Genomic DNA, 16631 nt, shown 5'->3' on the forward strand with positions numbered 1-16631 from the left:
TATGTCAAAATGAAATTTTGGCGTCAAATGACACACACCATCAAATGAATAGACACTAACACTAGAAGAGCCAGGGTGACCCCTGTGAGTAAAAAAAAAAGGCTAATTTTAATGAAGCGCCAAGGCGACTGTACTAGTAGGTAAAATAGGCACGGCTGTTCTAGTGTCCAATTGAACCAAGAACACTGATGTGCACAATGGAAAACACTGATCAGCGGAAAACAGAACTACGATAAGACTGCCAGCAGGCGTTAAGCATTTTCAGTGCTACACTACATACGTACAGTAGCCTGTTATAAACTGTTATGTTTTCATACTCAAATATAAAACACACAAATATAAGAATAGAACGGTTTTTTAAATTTGGAAATACTGTACACATTAGGGTATTAGGGACACCAACTGAGTTCTTTTTTTCTCCCGAAAGGGGGGAGGGTTATATTCTGAGTTAAAAGTCAGAATTTCTGAGAGCATTTTCAGAATGTCTGAGAAAAACAGAAATAAAAAAAGATTTGGAGAAATGCATCCAACGATAGCCTTGCATTTGGCCACTTCCCGATAGACAAAGAATGTCCTTATTACTAAATCCAATTTCAGTACAACTTGATAAGAGCATTCATGTCATCCATTTTAACCATAGGACCAATAAACACTCAACTGAATTTGTTTCTAATAAATTCTGACTTAAATCTCAGAAATTCTGAGTTTTTTTCTCAGAAGTAAATTCTGAGTTTTTTCTCAGAAGGTATTTCTGACTTTTTTTTCTCAGAAATCCAGACTTTAAACTCAAGAAATGTTATCATGGAAGATTGTGCCAAATGTAGAGAATTGTATTTAGTGTGTGGTTTAGAGCTGCAAAATGAGTGATAAGCAAGAAATGTGTTTGTCATTGTGAAGAAGTGGTGTGGGATAAAATACACCAGTTTCAGGTTTTGATCATTGTGTTTGAGGGTCCGATGTTAGTGTTAAAGCGATAGAGAAAAACTGTAAGACAACTAACAGGATGAGAAGCAGAAGAGCAGGACTCTTTGTGTCCCCAGACGGGACACAACCACTAACTCAGGAGACTTGTCAATCAGGAAAGCTTTTTTTAATGCAACAGTATTCTTCTTGCAGTGAAGTGCATTCTTAAATAACTAGTATGTCCTGTGAAATTAACAACACTGGAGATAAAACGTTATTTTCAGCAGTGTTCAGGAATCAGGCTAACCCACCGTGTGTAGATCTGACTATTGTGCAATTGCCTTTGTCACCACGACCACCCACTGTTCTTCCTGCTGACCCTGTTCAAACCCACTGCTTTTAATGCCTTTCTCCTGGTAAGGCTTTCAGAGCATATTTCTCCCACGGTTTACCGTTTTCAGGAAAAGCAGAGATCTGTGGCTTCATGCCATCCGCAGAGAGGATGAAAATGGTCAACTGTGTGGGCCCCTTCAGTGCTGAGACCAACGGGCAGTTCTCCAGTGGCCAACATTTCAAGGAGCTGTGATTGATGTTCTTCTTTTATCTTCGGAACTGCCCTCCACTTTTTTCTGACGACTCTTTCTTTTTGCTTTGCTGTGTAGAACTTAATGTCCTTCACCATGTCTGCCTGTTTGGTACAGGCTTTATTTCAGGCACAGGAGATGCTGGTTGATGCCATAATAAGTGTAGCCAAGGCAAAAACAGTGCCCCAACATGGGGACAACTTCCTCCCAGTCTAGAATAAAATAGAATACAATTACTTACTTTTTCACCAACTAGGAAGAGCATTTATTTTCTTCTGAATTAATTTGATGTGTGGCATTGTGATTAATACTGTTATGTTATGTTGTGGGGAGGGAGTTGCTTTAACCTTGAATTTGAGAAATTATTTATTTAATTTTGGATCCTTCAATTATAATCTTTGATTTTGAAAATGAAAATTAGTCAAAGTAAAGTTAAACTTTGGGATCCTTAGTGTAAAAAATATCTATTGTCTAGCTAACTAACTAACCATTACCAGTTCCAACATGTGAGCAGTTGCAGTTGCAACAGTTGTATTATCAATGGCTAGTGTAGTGTGAAGTTGGGCCCATCGAGTTGTTATTAATTATGTGATCATAGTAGAGGAAGTCTCCTTAGAACTTCATTAGAACTACTGTAATCTGTAATGTAGTGTAATCTATTTCACATTTAGACACTTTCATGCAAGGAAGACATATTGTGAAAGGATCTGTCATGCCTAAAAACAGCTTCAAAAGGGGGACGGTGTGTGGTGGTGTGAGAAAGCGGTCAAGTTACACATGCTACAAATACCGCAGCAAGGGCAGCGCAGGATCAGAAAGGAGAAGTCCTCTCAGTGCAGCGCTTCCATTCAGAACCACCCACCACTAGACAGACAGGCTCTGTCTGACAGCATGGAGCAAGGTACTGTAAAACAAACAAGCCTGTTCAGTCTATGTGTGTGTTTGTGTGTGTGTGTGTGTGTGTGTGTGTGTGTGTGTGTGTGTGTGTGTGTGTGTGTGTAGGTGTGTGTGTGTGTGTGTGTAGGTGTGTGTGTGTGTGTGTGTGTGTGTGTGTGTCCATGATGTGTTGAAAAGAGATAACCGCTAATTGGTTCTTGAAAGATTAGCCATTGTTTTTTACTTGACATGCCATGTCCATAGGGTGACAGGTTGTATGCAATATGAATGTCAATAGTGAAATGTGGCCTGGAGAAGTTAACTGACCTTAGTACTTGGTAATAATCTCTGGTAATAATGGAGTGAAAATGACTGCTTGTAGTTAGAGATTAACTTCTGCTTGTTTATAAAGTTCTCACTGGCACAGCACCAGAATATCTGAAAGACCTTTTGCTAGCATATCAGCAAATATCGAGCCCAATCAAGCTCTCAGGTCTTCTGACGCTGGCTTTCTCTGTGTTCCACATGTACTAAAGAGGAGATTTGGTGAGGCTGCATTCTCATTTTATGCACCCAAATTGTGGAATGCACTGCCAGTTTACATTAGGGATGCAACCTCAGCAAATATTTTAAAGTCAAGACTAAAAACCCATCTTTTTATATTGCCTTTAAATCACTAAATAATTTAATTATGATTATATAATGATTAAAGCCCTTTGAGCTGCAACGTTTGCAGGAAAAGTGCTATACAAATAAAAGTTATTATTATTATTATTAGAGATGAGAGATTGTGAAGTACTGTACATTTATGAAATTAATATATGTTCACAAGTGTTCTTCCTCACTACTACGATGCTTTACTTCTGCACTGCTGTAAGCTGTATGTACTGTATAAACTCAAAATGGAGAATGAACTAACCACTAACAGCCTCACATACTGTTTATGTTCAATAGTTTTCTTCCCTTCCTCTAGCACTGTGACTGTTTGTGGCACTTATTCCTGTAGAAAGGCTTACTTGCAAAGCTTGTGATTTTAAGTGATCCTTATTGTAAGTCACTCTGGATAAGAGCGTCTGCTAAATTACTAAAATGTACAGTGCTGTGAAAAAGTATTTGCCCCTTCCCAATTTCATCGGTTTTTACATGTTTGTCACACTTAAATGTTTCAGATCATCAAACCAATTTTAACACAAAGATAACCTGAGTAAATAGAAAATGTAGTTTTTAAATGATCATTCCATTTATTGAAGTCAAAGAGTTATTCAAAACATATATCACCCATGTGAAAAAGTAATTGCCCCCTAATCCTAATAACTGGTTGGACCACCCTTAGCGGCAACAACTGCAAGCAAACGTTTGCGATCACTGGCAATGAGTCTTTCACATCGCTGTGGAGGAATTTTGGCCCACTGTTCTTTGCAGATTTTTTTTTAATTCAGCCACATTGGAGGGTCTTCGAGCCTGTTTAAGGTCATACCACAGCATCTCAATCGGATTTAAGTCCGGACTTTGACTAGGTCCACTCCAAAACCTTCATTTTGTTTTTCTTGAGCCATTCAGAGGTGGACTTGCTGGTGTGTGATCATTGCCCTGCTGCATAACCCAAGGGCGCTTGAGCTAGAGGTCCCGAACTGATGGCCGGACATTCTCCTTCAGGATTTTCTGGTAGAGAGCAGAATTCATGATTCCATCAATTATGACAAGTTGTCCAGGTCCTGAAGCAGTAAAGCAGCCCCAGACCATCACATTACCACCTCCATGTTTGACTGTTGGTATGATGTTTTTATTATGGAATACTGTGTTAGGTTTACGCCAAATGTAACAGGACCCACCCCTTCCAAAAAGTTCCACTTTTGACTCATCCGTCCACAGAATAATTATTTTCCCCAAATGTTGGGGGGTCATCAAGATGGTTTTTGGCAAATGTGAGACAAGCCTTTGTGTTCTTTTTGCTCAGCAGTGGTTTTCGCCTTGGCACTCTCCCATGGATGCCATTTTTGCCCAGTCTCTTTCTTATTGTGGAATCATGAACACTGACCTTAACTGAGTGAGGCCTGCAGTTCTTTAGATGTCCGTCTGGGTTCTTTTGTGACCTCCTGGATGAGTCGTCTCATTGTGCTCTTGGAGTAATTTTGGTAGGCCGGCCACCGGTTCACCACTGTTCCAAATGTTCTTTATTTGTAGATAATTGCTCTCACTGTGGTTCGCTGGAGTCCCAAAGCCTTAGAAATGGATTTGTAACCCTTTCCAGGTTGATAGATGTCATTGACTTTTCTTTTCTTGAACAGTTTCTCATCTGTTCTTAAATTTCTTTGGATTGAGGCATCATGTGCTGCTTTTTAAGATCTTTTAGGCTACTTCACTTGGTCAGACAGGTTCTATTTAAGTGATTTCTAGATTGAACAGGTCTGGCAGTAATTAGGCCTGGGTGTTGCTTGTGAAATTGAACTCAGCTTTCAAACAAATGTGTTTAATTGGTTGGTTGTTAAGGGGGGGCAATTATGTTTCACATAGGGCCAGTTGGGTTGGATAGCATTTTTCCCTTAATACATGAAATCATCATTTAAAAACTGCATTTTCTATTTACTCAGGTTATCTTTGTGTAATATTAAAATTGGTTTGATGTTCTGAAACATTTAAGTGTGACAAACATGCAAAAACAGACGAAATTGGGAAGGGGGCAAATACTTTTTTCACAGCACTGTAATGGAAAAGGTTCCTTCTTTAACAGGTATGGATATCGAACGTTGTGATTTTGAATGTACGGTCAACAACACAAACCACCGTACAGAGTTGAATGGAGTAGACCGTCTAATAGTGAGGAGAGGCCAGCCATTCACTATCACTCTACACCTGAAGCCTGGCAGTCAACCGGTACAGGCGGGGGCCAGCAGCCTCACACTCACAGCTGAAACTGGTATGGAAGCCATATTACAGCAGGTTTTAGAATACCACAGGTTCTAGAATACCGCAGGTTCTCTGTATGTCACTCTCTCTCTCTCTCTCTCTCTCTCTCTCTCTCCCCCTCTCTCTCTGCAGGGCCCTTACCTAGAGAGGAGTCAGGTACCAAGGTTTCCTTCAGCCTGACTGACTCCACAGTCAACACAGCCTGGAGTGCGTCTGCTACCATTCCCTCTGGAAACACGGTTTCTCTGTCCATCAGTTCTGCTCCAGATGCCCCCATCGGCCTGTACCGCCTGACCCTGGACCAGGTCAAGAAGGTCCACCTGGGGGAGTTCATCCTGCTGTTCAACCCTTGGTCTGCGGGTGAGGCACACTATTTACTGTGGCTCTATTTACCTATTATTTACTATTTTTACTATTATCTATCTATTAATCATCACACCAGAGACTACTGAATATTCTAGAACCCATCTTTAATCTGATACCAGACCATAGTCAAAATGGTATATTGTTGGCTTTTGAATAAGGTGCATTATTTAAAGTGTTTGATTTAGCTTTTACTGGCACAATGGAACTGGAACCATTAAAATCATCCTAAAAATGCCCACACACTCTGTGCCCCAAGTGAGCCAGATCATGTGCAGATCATGTGCAGTATTTGAAAGAAAACAAATAGGTTTACTATTTCTAACAAGGACCGATAGTTACCACAGAAATACCTGTAGTCTTCTTAGTTACCACAGCAATATCTGTAGTCTTCTACCGAGGACCAATAGTTACCACAGAAATACCTGTAGTCTTCTTAGTTACCACAGAAATACCTGTAGTCTGCTATAGTGTTCTGTTTTCTATAGTTTTAAATGCTCTCAGTTCTATGCACGTTGAGATTGATTAAATGAAGCGCTTTACAAATAAAACACATGACTATTATTATTATAATAAATAAAGATCATGTGCTTTCCCCCCTGCCTTCAGGTGATGCTGTTTATATGAAGAGTGAAGCCAAGAGACAGGAGTATGTGTTAGCGCAGGATGGTCTCATCTACAACGGATCATCTACACGGATCAAGTCCAGACCCTGGGTGTACGGACAGGTACTTTACACTTTACACCTACACTTTACACATGAGTACATTGATGGATATGTACAATGTATGATGTTTAGTATGATGTACCCTATTTTTTATTAGCTTTGGTTGGAAATACAGATGTATTCTATTATTTTCTAATCTATGTAGTGTTGTGAATCATTTCATTCACCAATTTCAATTCAATTCAATTCAATCCAGCTTCATTAATACCAACGGTTCTGCTTCCCTGTGCAGTTTGAGAGTGGGATCCTGGACATCTGTCTGAAGATCCTGGATAAGAACCGTAAGTTCTTGGCAGACGCGGACGCAGACTGCTCTGGCAGGAGGAACCCCATCTACGTCAGCAGGGTTATAAGTGCCATGGTAGGTGCCTTACCCCTAGTTCACACTATCAATTACACTCAATTCATTCACTCATTTCTGCATCCATTCATTCATGCATTCATTCATTTATGCTTCCATCTATCCATCCATCCATCTATCCATCCATTCATCCATTCGTTCTCCCCCTTCTCTGACCAGGTGAATAGTTCTGACGATGGGAATGAGGGTGTGTTGGAGGGGAGGTGGAGGGGGGACTACTCTGACGGCATGCGTCCGACTCGCTGGACAGGCAGCAGTGCTATCCTCCACCAGTGGGTTGAGGACCAGTATAAAGGTGTACGCTACGCCCAGTGCTGGGTCTTTGCTGCTGTAGCATGCACAGGTATGACATCCTATGTCTACACCAGTGGAGGCTAGTGAAGGTATCAAACATCTGCGTTTGATACCATTCCTCATTCTGTCCCATGCATTACAATGAGCCCATCCAATGAACCTGATTTCTACCTCCCTTGTTCGACACCTGCAGTCTCTTGCTTCTTGTTTTGTAAAGCAGTACAGTAAACTATTTCACAGTGTCTTTTGGACTCAAATACAACAATGAACATTATTAAACATTATACTTTAGGGAGTAGTCTCACTAGAATCTGGGTTCGGAAATTAGAATGAAAAATGTTCCATTGTGTATTGTCATGTTGATGTATTACGTTTGAAGAACTCAATCGTCAGTAACGTTAGTAGAGCATAATGTAGATCTAAACTATAGTGGTTTAATGTCAGTAGAGCATAATTTAGATCTAAACTATAGTGGTTTCATGAAACCATTGCTTTATCAGCATAATCCTTTTGATTTGCTAATATTGAAATAGGAGTAACATAAATGTGATATTAATGTTAGTCTCAAAGCTACAAGCACCACCTGAATTATGCCTTACCCTGGCTTTGAAACAAGTGTGACTTAACTAGAAAGTAGCAGTGAATTAATTTTAGATTATGACTTCAGTGCCAACTATGTTGGTCTGGTACATGGCCTCTATGACCTGTGATGTGATCATTATCTATCTCTATGTGACAAGCTATCTCAAGTGTTAATGCATGTCTTCCTCTGTTGTCTGTTGATATGATGAGAAAATGCTGACTTGTCTCTCTTCTTCTGTTCCCAAGTGTCACGGGCACTGGGTATCCCCTGTCGAGTGGTGACTAACTTTGGCTCAGCCCACGACACCAACTGCAACCTCGTGATAGAAAGCCTTTATGACGAAGATGGAGAAAACATCCATTCTGATTCCATATGGTGAGCAGGACCAGAAACACTCAGTAAAAACCTCTGTTATGGTCTGTAACTGTGAGAATATGGAAGTGTGTTGTATTTAAAGTATCAAAGTGTTAAGTGTACTAACAATGCAACAAATGCAAAAACATGCAACATGTTTTGAGACTGCACCAGATTTGCTGGTGGAGGTAGAAATCGGAGGACAGGATCATTGTAATGCATGGAACATAATGAGGAATGGTATGAAACACACCATGCATTACATTGAGCCCGTCCTCCAACTTCTACCTCCACCAGCCTCTACAGATTTTCACTACACTATCGGCACTAGTACGTACTATAGTATAATATGAAAACCACTTTAGATTGACTGGACTTGACCTGACTTGGCTTGAAACAATGGCAAACGTAAACACACTGAAATAACACACATGCTCTACTGTATGTTGTATGTACTATATATCTAGGAACTTCCACGTGTGGGTAGACAGCTGGATGACTCGTCCTGACCTCACTTCAGAGTACAACGGCTGGCAGGCCAGCGACCCCACCCCCCAGGAGATGAGTGATGGTGAGCCCATTCAATACAAACATCATTACACTCTACAATATGCTGCAAACATCATTACACTATACAATACGCTGAAAACACCATTATACTCTACAATACACGGCTTATACCAGTGTAGTAACTGTGTCATTCCTTTAATATTTTTTGTAAGTTGTCACCATTGGAGGCTGGTAGTGGAGGTAGAAATCGGAGGACGGGCTCAAGGTAATACATGGAACAGAATAGGAATAGTTGATACCATTCCTAATTCCATTCCATGCTTTACAGTGAGCCCGTCCTCAGATTTGGGCCTCCACCAGCCTCCCCTGACACAGGAGCCCAAAACTATCTCTCTACGTGGTCGTCTTATGAGCATGGTTTATTATGATTACCTTGTGGAAGTATTCATTGCCAGGGTACATGAAGCTGCCTGAAGTGGCGACAGAAACAGAGTGGTAGGTTCCCCCCTGAGACAGAAACAGAGTGGTAGGTTCCCCCCTGAGACAGAAACAGAGTGGTAGGTTCCCCCCTGAGACAGAAACAGAGTGGTAGGTTCCCCCCTGAGACAGAAACAGAGTGGTAGGTTCCCCCCTGACACAGACACAGAGTGGTAGGTTCCCCCCTGAGACAGAAACAGAGTGGTAGGTTCCCCCCTGACACAGAAACAGAGTGGTAGGTTCCCCCCTGACAGAAACAGAGTGGTAGGTTCCCCCCTGAGACAGAAACAGAGTGGTAGGTTCCCCCCTGAGACAGAAACAGAGTGGTAGGTTCCCCCCTGACACAGAAACAGAGTGGTAGGTTCCCCCCTGACAGAAACAGAGTGGTAGGTTCCCCCCTGAGACAGAAACAGAGTGGTAGGTTCCCCCCTGACACAGAAACAGAGTGGTAGGTTCCCCCCTGACAGAAACAGAGTGGTAGGTTCCCCCCTGACACAGAAACAGAGTGGTAGGTTCCCCCCTGACACAGAAACAGAGTGGTAGGTTCCCCCCTGAGACAGAAACAGAGTGGTAGGTTCCCCCCTGACACAGAAACAGAGTGGTAGGTTCCCCCCTGAGACAGAAACAGAGTGGTAGGTTCCCCCCTGAGACAGAAACAGAGTGGTAGGTTCCCCCCTGAGACAGAAACAGAGTGGTAGGTTCCCCCCTGAGACAGAAACAGAGTGGTAGGTTCCCCCCTGATGGGGCTGTTCTGACTCATGTGTTTCTGCCCACAAGGCTACTCGGGTTGGGCAGGTACAGTATAAGGTAATACTGGGTGAATTCTGTGTTTAAGCTTATACCAGTTTATTTCTGTCAATACCGTCCATACCACCTCCACCTTGCTTACTCACTAGAAGTATTGAGGTCAGTTGTAACTCTACCCCTATCAAAACATGCCTTGCAAGGTGTAATTAATGAAGACTTAACCAGGAGGTCTGAAATAAGACCCCATCCCAGTTTTACTTTGTGCTGGCATAGGTTCAGTGTTCTTTCCCGACCAAGCTTACAAGATAGAATTTCTAATTTCTGTGTGTGTGTGTGTGTGTGTGGTGTCTGTATTAGAGGTAGCGTGCACCTTTGATATAAGCCTAGAGGAAGCCTTCATGACTAAGGTCATGAAATACCAGCAGCTTGTAAATACCATCTCAGAGCTAGGCTATAGGTGTACGCTATTAGTCTTTATATTTGACAGCCTTGGACATGTGCACAGATTGGTTGTCAGAGGACTACGTCTACTGGGAATGTCCAAGGGAGAAGCAAAAAGGCTCAGCAAGTATTGCTCTGTCTCTGCGATTATTGGCAGCCGCCATATATGGCGGAGACGGTGTTACTTGTACCCGAGTAACAGGAGTCTTGTCCTGTTGTATGTGAAAGACATTGTCCATGTCTGTTTGTGAATGCATCCCATCTGTGCCTTCAGTATTTGTGTCCCTGTATACTTGTCTCTATGTGGACATAAATAAATGATTAAAATGTGTGTGTGTGTGTGTGTGTGTGTGTTTGTGTTCGACTCGTTCCTCTGAGAACTGCTATCCCTCCATCATCATTCTCCTCACCAAGGCCTTTGGCCCCTAGTCACTGTTTCTGTTTTGTTTTTGTTTGTTTTCTGTTTTGTCTGTCTGACCATTTACTTTAGAATTGTAAAGCGTCCTTGGGTTTTATGAAAGGCGCTATATAAATCCACGTTATTATTAGTTTATTTCTAGTTCTTTTCATTTAAAATCCATTTTAACACTGAACACAATAGATACAAACACAGAGACAAACGATCCAACCATGTGTTTTTTACCTGTATAAATAAAGGTTAAATAAAAAAATAATAATAATAAGACCACGGCATAGAAAGGAAAATAAAAGTTCTCCTCTGTGTCAGGTGTGCACTGCTGTGGCCCCGTCCCTCTGAGGGCGATCAAAGAGGGCGAGCTGACAATGAAGTACGACGCTCCGTTCGTCTTCGCCGAGGTGAACGCTGATGTGGTGGACTACGTCATACTGTCTAACGGCAGTTCGGTGAAGATGAGCGGGTCCACCACGGACGTCGGCCACTGCATCAGCACCAAGGCCGTGGGCATAGACGAGAGGCACGACATCACACACGCCTACAAATACCCCGAAGGTAGGACAGGCAGGGGCAGTCACAGCCTACTGTGTGTGTGTGTGTGTGTGTGTGTGTGTGTGTGTGTGTGTTGTGCTGTTCTGACCTGCATCATGTCCACCATCTTCTTGAGCTCTGACGGTTTGATCCCTGAGGCGTGCTGCATGGTGAAGCCCTTGAAGTTCTCGATCAGGACAAACCCATTGATCTGGGTCTCCTCGTTCTCCAGGAGCTTCTCCAGGATCACACAGTATGCCCTCAGGGTCTGGACACACACACACACACACACACACAGTGAAATCAGAGGATGGGTGCATTGTAATGCATGGAATGGAATGAGGAATGGTATAATGTTTTACATTCACATTTACATTTTTGGCATTTAGCAGACGCCTTTTCATAAAGCGACTTACAATCAATACATTTGACTAAATAAGTTAGTCATCAATCCACCAGCCGTAGCAGGAAAAGTAATCTAGCTCCGGCCAGCGGCCATTGGCAGTCGTTTTTTTAAGGTAGGTAGGCTGAAAAGATTGGTCTTCAGTCTCCGACAGAAGATGGGGAGTGACTCTGCAGTTCTGACAGCTGTGGGAAGCTCGTTCCACCAGCGTGGAGCCAGTATCAAACACGTGTCTATCTATCTATCTCCACCAGCCTCCTCTGGTACTAGAGGGATGAGAGATGTGTTTCCCTGTGGGAGCTCTCCTGGTTGTCTCCTCTACTCTACCTCATCGAAGGTGACCTCCTCCAGGTCCCAGTTCTCGATGTTGAAGAGCAGGACCACCCGCCCGTACTTGTCGGGGTAGCCCGCCTCCATGGTGCTTCGTACCGCGTCTGGGGTCAGGTTCTCAAACAGCTCCGGGTAGTCCCTCCTGAAGCGCACGTAGCCTATGCACGCACACACACACGTACACACACACACACACACACACACACACACACACACACACACACACACACACATGTTGCTGAGGCCCTTGGTGCTTTCACATGGTGACCGAACACAATAATACCAGTGTTTCACTACCTTTGCTCCACTGCCTGTAGCCCCTTAATAACAGAGAACCAATTAACCCAGTAGTATGTGTGTGTGTGTGTGTGTGTGTGTATGTGTGTGTGAGCGTGTGTGTGTGTGTGTGTGTGTGTTTGTGTGTGCTTGTATGTGTGAGCACCAATTAACCCCAGGGAGCAAGTACATATTCACATTCCTCTCTCACAGGATAGGGAGCCCCCCCCCGCCCACTGTAATCACACTGGTTAGCAGAGTGGTAGTGTGTGTGTGGGTATGTGTGTGTGTGAGAGAGAGAAAAAGAAGGAAAGGACACACACTCACACACACACACTGTCTCAGAGCAATCACTGGACTGTTGCCAGCAAAACACCATGGATGCACAGGCAAACTACAAACTAAACGCTGCCCTATTTCAACACAAAGGACCTCTTTGTGAGGGCAACTTTGAAAGCATCTACAAAAACAAAACAATTAACGACCAGCATTCTCTCTATTTCAGCAATGAGCAGAATTCAGAGACGCAACCCCAGAGAACAAAAGAGGTTTGACCCTCAATCTATTACACAACACCCCCGCCAGTGAGAACAGGAGAGCCCAGGATAGTGGTCTGGAACAGAGAGTGACAGTGACGATTACACGACGTGATTGGCTAAACCTACGATCATTGACGTCCTTGTTGGAGGGAAGACAATTGAGAGGGGGAGAGAGGGAGAGATGATGGAAATTAAGGAAATGAGGATGATGATGATGATGATGTTTGTCTCTCATTATGACCGGCTGGTTTGATCATAGGTATTGATCTGCTGCTGGTCTGATCGGGTCTGTATGGGTTAGATTTGGGGTTAGGGTCTGGCCAGGTCCATATCTATTCATCTGTATTGCTTTCAGCCAGAGTCGGAGTTCTGGTTTTCAGTCACTGTGAACGGACCTGGCTTGTGTGAGGTGGGTTAGGCTACCTGGGGCATGTGTGTGTGTGTGTGTGTGTGTGTGTGTGTGTGTGTGGTGTTAGCCTACTTTCCGTTTGGTGTGTGTGTGTGTGTGTGTGTGTGCGCGTGTGAGTGAGAGTGAGTATCAGTGTGTGTGCGTGTGTGTTTACAGTCCCCAGTAACAACTCCTCTATGGTCCTTAGGTTCGGAGGAGGAGCGTCAGGTGTTCCAGAGAGCCAAGCATCGTAACAAGCTCCAAAAGCTGGGGGAGGAGCCGGGGATGCACATCAAAATCAAGCTGTCTCCTAATATGGCCATGGGCTCCGACATGGAGGTGTTCGCAGACGTCACTAACAATGCCATGGAGGACAAGACCTGCCGCGTCATGTTCTACGGCCGTGCCGTGACGTACGACGGACAACTAGGGGCCAACTGTGCACACCTGTACGAGTCCAGGGTGCAGTTCTTTGCAGGAGAGGGTCAGTGTGGACTTGGTTACCACTTTACTGTATAGTTACCACTGTACAGCACACAAGTACAGCACAAGTACAGCACCCAAGAAATGTTTAGTTTTACGGATTGATTGTTTTGTTTTGGTCGGTGGAATGAGGGAGGGAGAGTGGGAGAGTGAGTGAGTGAGAGAGAGGGAGAGAGGGAGGGAGGGAGTGAGTGAGTGTATCTTTCTACTGTCGATGTCAAGTATATGAAGAAAGAAAGAAAAAAAAAGTTATTCTTCCTTCTTCTAGGATTGTGACTGCCCATGGCACTAGCATAGATTTGTTTTCCTCATGATGACTGATGGATAGATGATCCACCTACTTAGACAAATGTATTACAAATCGCTTGGGATAAAGGCGTCTGCTAAATGTCAAAAATGGAAAATGAGTGAGTGAGTGAGTGGTTGATTAATTAATTGCCTTTATTATCCATAGTGGACATTTGTTTTGTACACATCAGCAGCGCCCACAATGGAGATAATTTAAACATTTTTGACACGGCTTACATTTCAAATGTATATTATTATCATAGAGGGGGGAGGGGCTGACCCTGAACACTGACTCTGACCCTCTCACCTAGTCTTGTGTTCCACAGTGAAGCGCTAGACCCTAAACCCTGACTCCGACCCTCACACCTAGTCTTGTGTTGTGTTCCACAGTGAAGCGCATCCCTCTCAAACTAGAGTACTCTCAGTATGGAAGCGTCATCACCTCCGACAAGCTCATCAGGCTGGTGGTTATGGTCATCGAATCAGAGACCTTTGATTTCCAGAAGGCCCAGAAGACTGTGGTTCTGGAGGATCCTGACATCAACATCCAGGTGTGTACAATATTTAATTTAATTTACCCATTGTTTATTCAGGTTAGTCTCATCGATATACAATCTCTTTTTCAAGAGAGACCTGGTACAAGACATCAGCCAAAGAAAACTGAATTTCAGACAATTTACCAATGATGACACACATCACAAAACAAATTGCATAGGCAGACACACTTACATTACAAACAAGTTACAATCAGAACACACTAAAAACAAATTAGACTTAGACACACCATAAAAAGGTTAACGATATAGACACACACAAGCATACATCAGTCATACATAAATCATATGTATGATTGATTATCAATATCAATCATTAACAATCATAACATGTACCCCAACCAACCTATTGTATGGACAACAGCCCTATTCTATTAACTGAGCTAGTACAAAAGAGGTAATATAAGATCAACAATGCTGTGGAGTCCCTTGTGCACCTACTGCACCTCTCAGTGTACAATCAGTGTGTATTTGTTAATATAAGTCTAACTTGTCCTCTCTGCAGATCCTGGTATCAGTTATTTGTTTATTTGGATTCCTATGGACATATTACCAGGGGAGCTGGTGGAGGTGGAAATCGGAGGATTGGTTCATTGCAATGCATGGAACCAGAATGAGGAATGGTATGAAACATGTGTGGAACATCTGTTCCATGCATTTACAATGAGCCCGTCCACCGATGTCTACCTCCACCAGCCTCCCCTGGCTGTCACACCCTCAGTAAGTCTAAGGTGTCTTCTCCTGCAGGTCCTGGGTGAGGCTAGAGTAGACCAGACGCTGAGTGCAGAGATCTCCCTCCAGAACCCTCTACCTGAGTCTCTACAGGACTGCTGCTACACAGTGGAGGGGGCCGGGCTTACAGGGGGGAAGACCCTCACTCACAAGTACGCTGCTAACTCTTCTATTCTAGTATAGCCTAATATACAGGGCCCTCCATAAGTATTGGAAAGAGGAAACATTTTGTCTTATTTTAGCTCTATACTAGTTTAACAGTTTGGATTTGAAATCAAACAGTAACTATGGGGTCAAAGTACAGTTTCTCAGATTTAATTCAATGTTGTTGTTTATTTTTTAAAGATGAGGTATTTAGAGAGTACAACATGTTTTAAACATACACTCCCTATTTCTGGGCACTCTGTCTGGAAGGATAGTTCCTAGGGAGGGCGGGTCAGCCAATGGAGGCTGGTGGTGGCAGAAATCGGAGGACGGGCTCATTGTAATGCATGGAACAGAATGAGGAATGCATTACAATGAGTCTGTCCTCTGATTTCTATCTCCGTCAGCCTCCACTGGGGCCGGCCTCACAGAAGGGGAGACCTTCACTCACATGTTACTTTAAAGGCCAATGCACACAGCCCCGATTTTGTCGCACCGCCAAATTCGATTCCATTGTTTTGAATGAGACAATGCACACAGCGTGCGATGCGATTTTATCGCACGACAACATTCGATTCTCCATTCACACCAATTGAAATAATTCAAAGAATTGAGAATCGAATGTTCGGCGGTGCTACAAAATCGGGGCCGTGTGCATTGGGCTTAAAGGGCTCTGCACACAGCGTGCGATTTCTGTTGCGGGTCAACGTTCCATAATTTCCATTGTTGTTATGAATGGAATCGAATTTTCGCCGTGTGCATTGCGATGCGATGTTCTCATAGACTTCCATTCAAACTTCAAAATGGAATGTTGACGCGCAACAGAAATCGCACGCTGTGTGCAGAGCCCTTAAGAGTACTCTGTGGCACTGGGCTTAGCCAATTAGCTTTAGAAAGCGTTTATATTATATACATTATATAAAATAAATGTATATATTTTATTCTCGCTGCAAATTTACAAGTGATTCTTTTCTTTAGCCTTGTCCCTTTCCTGACCTTGCTGTTTTCTCCTCTCCATCTCTGCGTCCCTCCATCTCTCTCTCTGCAGGGTGGGGACTGTGGGTCCTAAACAGGAGGCTAAGGTGAAGGTAGAGTTCACTCCTACCACGGTGGGAACCAGGAAGCTACTGGTGGCCTTTGACAGTGACAAGCTCATAAATGTCAAGGGATTCCTCAACATCAACATAAATGCGTGATCATGAATATGACCACAACAGGGGAGGCTGGTAGAAATCAGACAGGCTGATTGTAATGCATGTAATGGAATGAGGAATGGTATCAAACAATACCATTTCTCATGCCATTCCATGCATTACAATGAGCCCGTCCTCTGATTTCTGCCTCCGCCAGCCTCCCCTGAAGCACAAACATTAGTGTAAGGCTAAAAGTATTGTCAATTAATTCATTAATTGTGGGGGAAT

The 16631-nt window shown here is 43.3% G+C and overlaps 2 protein-coding genes across 2 annotated transcripts; one reads left to right on the plus strand and one right to left on the minus strand.

Moving 5' to 3' along the window:
• Window positions 1–5096: 5096 nt before the first annotated feature.
• tgm2a (transglutaminase 2, C polypeptide A) lies at window positions 5097–16406 on the plus strand (the record flags this gene model as incomplete). The annotated part of the gene is made up of 12 exons (XM_080534155.1): window positions 5097–5280; window positions 5403–5630; window positions 6243–6361; window positions 6593–6721; window positions 6881–7064; window positions 7844–7973; window positions 8420–8523; window positions 10855–11097; window positions 13218–13493; window positions 14171–14331; window positions 15082–15218; window positions 16259–16406. 12 exons carry the CDS (start codon window positions 5097–5099, stop codon window positions 16404–16406), a joined length of 2043 nt encoding a protein of 680 aa, XP_080390281.1.
• Window positions 11180–12461, minus strand: LOC308159612 (retinaldehyde-binding protein 1-like; the record flags this gene model as incomplete). Its single annotated transcript, XM_080533433.1, has 3 exons — window positions 11180–11341; window positions 11804–11964; window positions 12437–12461. Coding segments are annotated over 3 exons (348 nt in total), but the record flags the coding sequence as incomplete, so codon positions are not given.
• Window positions 16407–16631: the final 225 nt, after the last annotated feature.

The sequence above is a fragment of the Nansenia antarctica genome (assembly GCF_963989245.1).
Source record: "Nansenia antarctica genome assembly, chromosome: 6".
Classification (NCBI taxonomy): Eukaryota; Metazoa; Chordata; class Actinopteri; order Argentiniformes; family Microstomatidae; genus Nansenia; species Nansenia antarctica.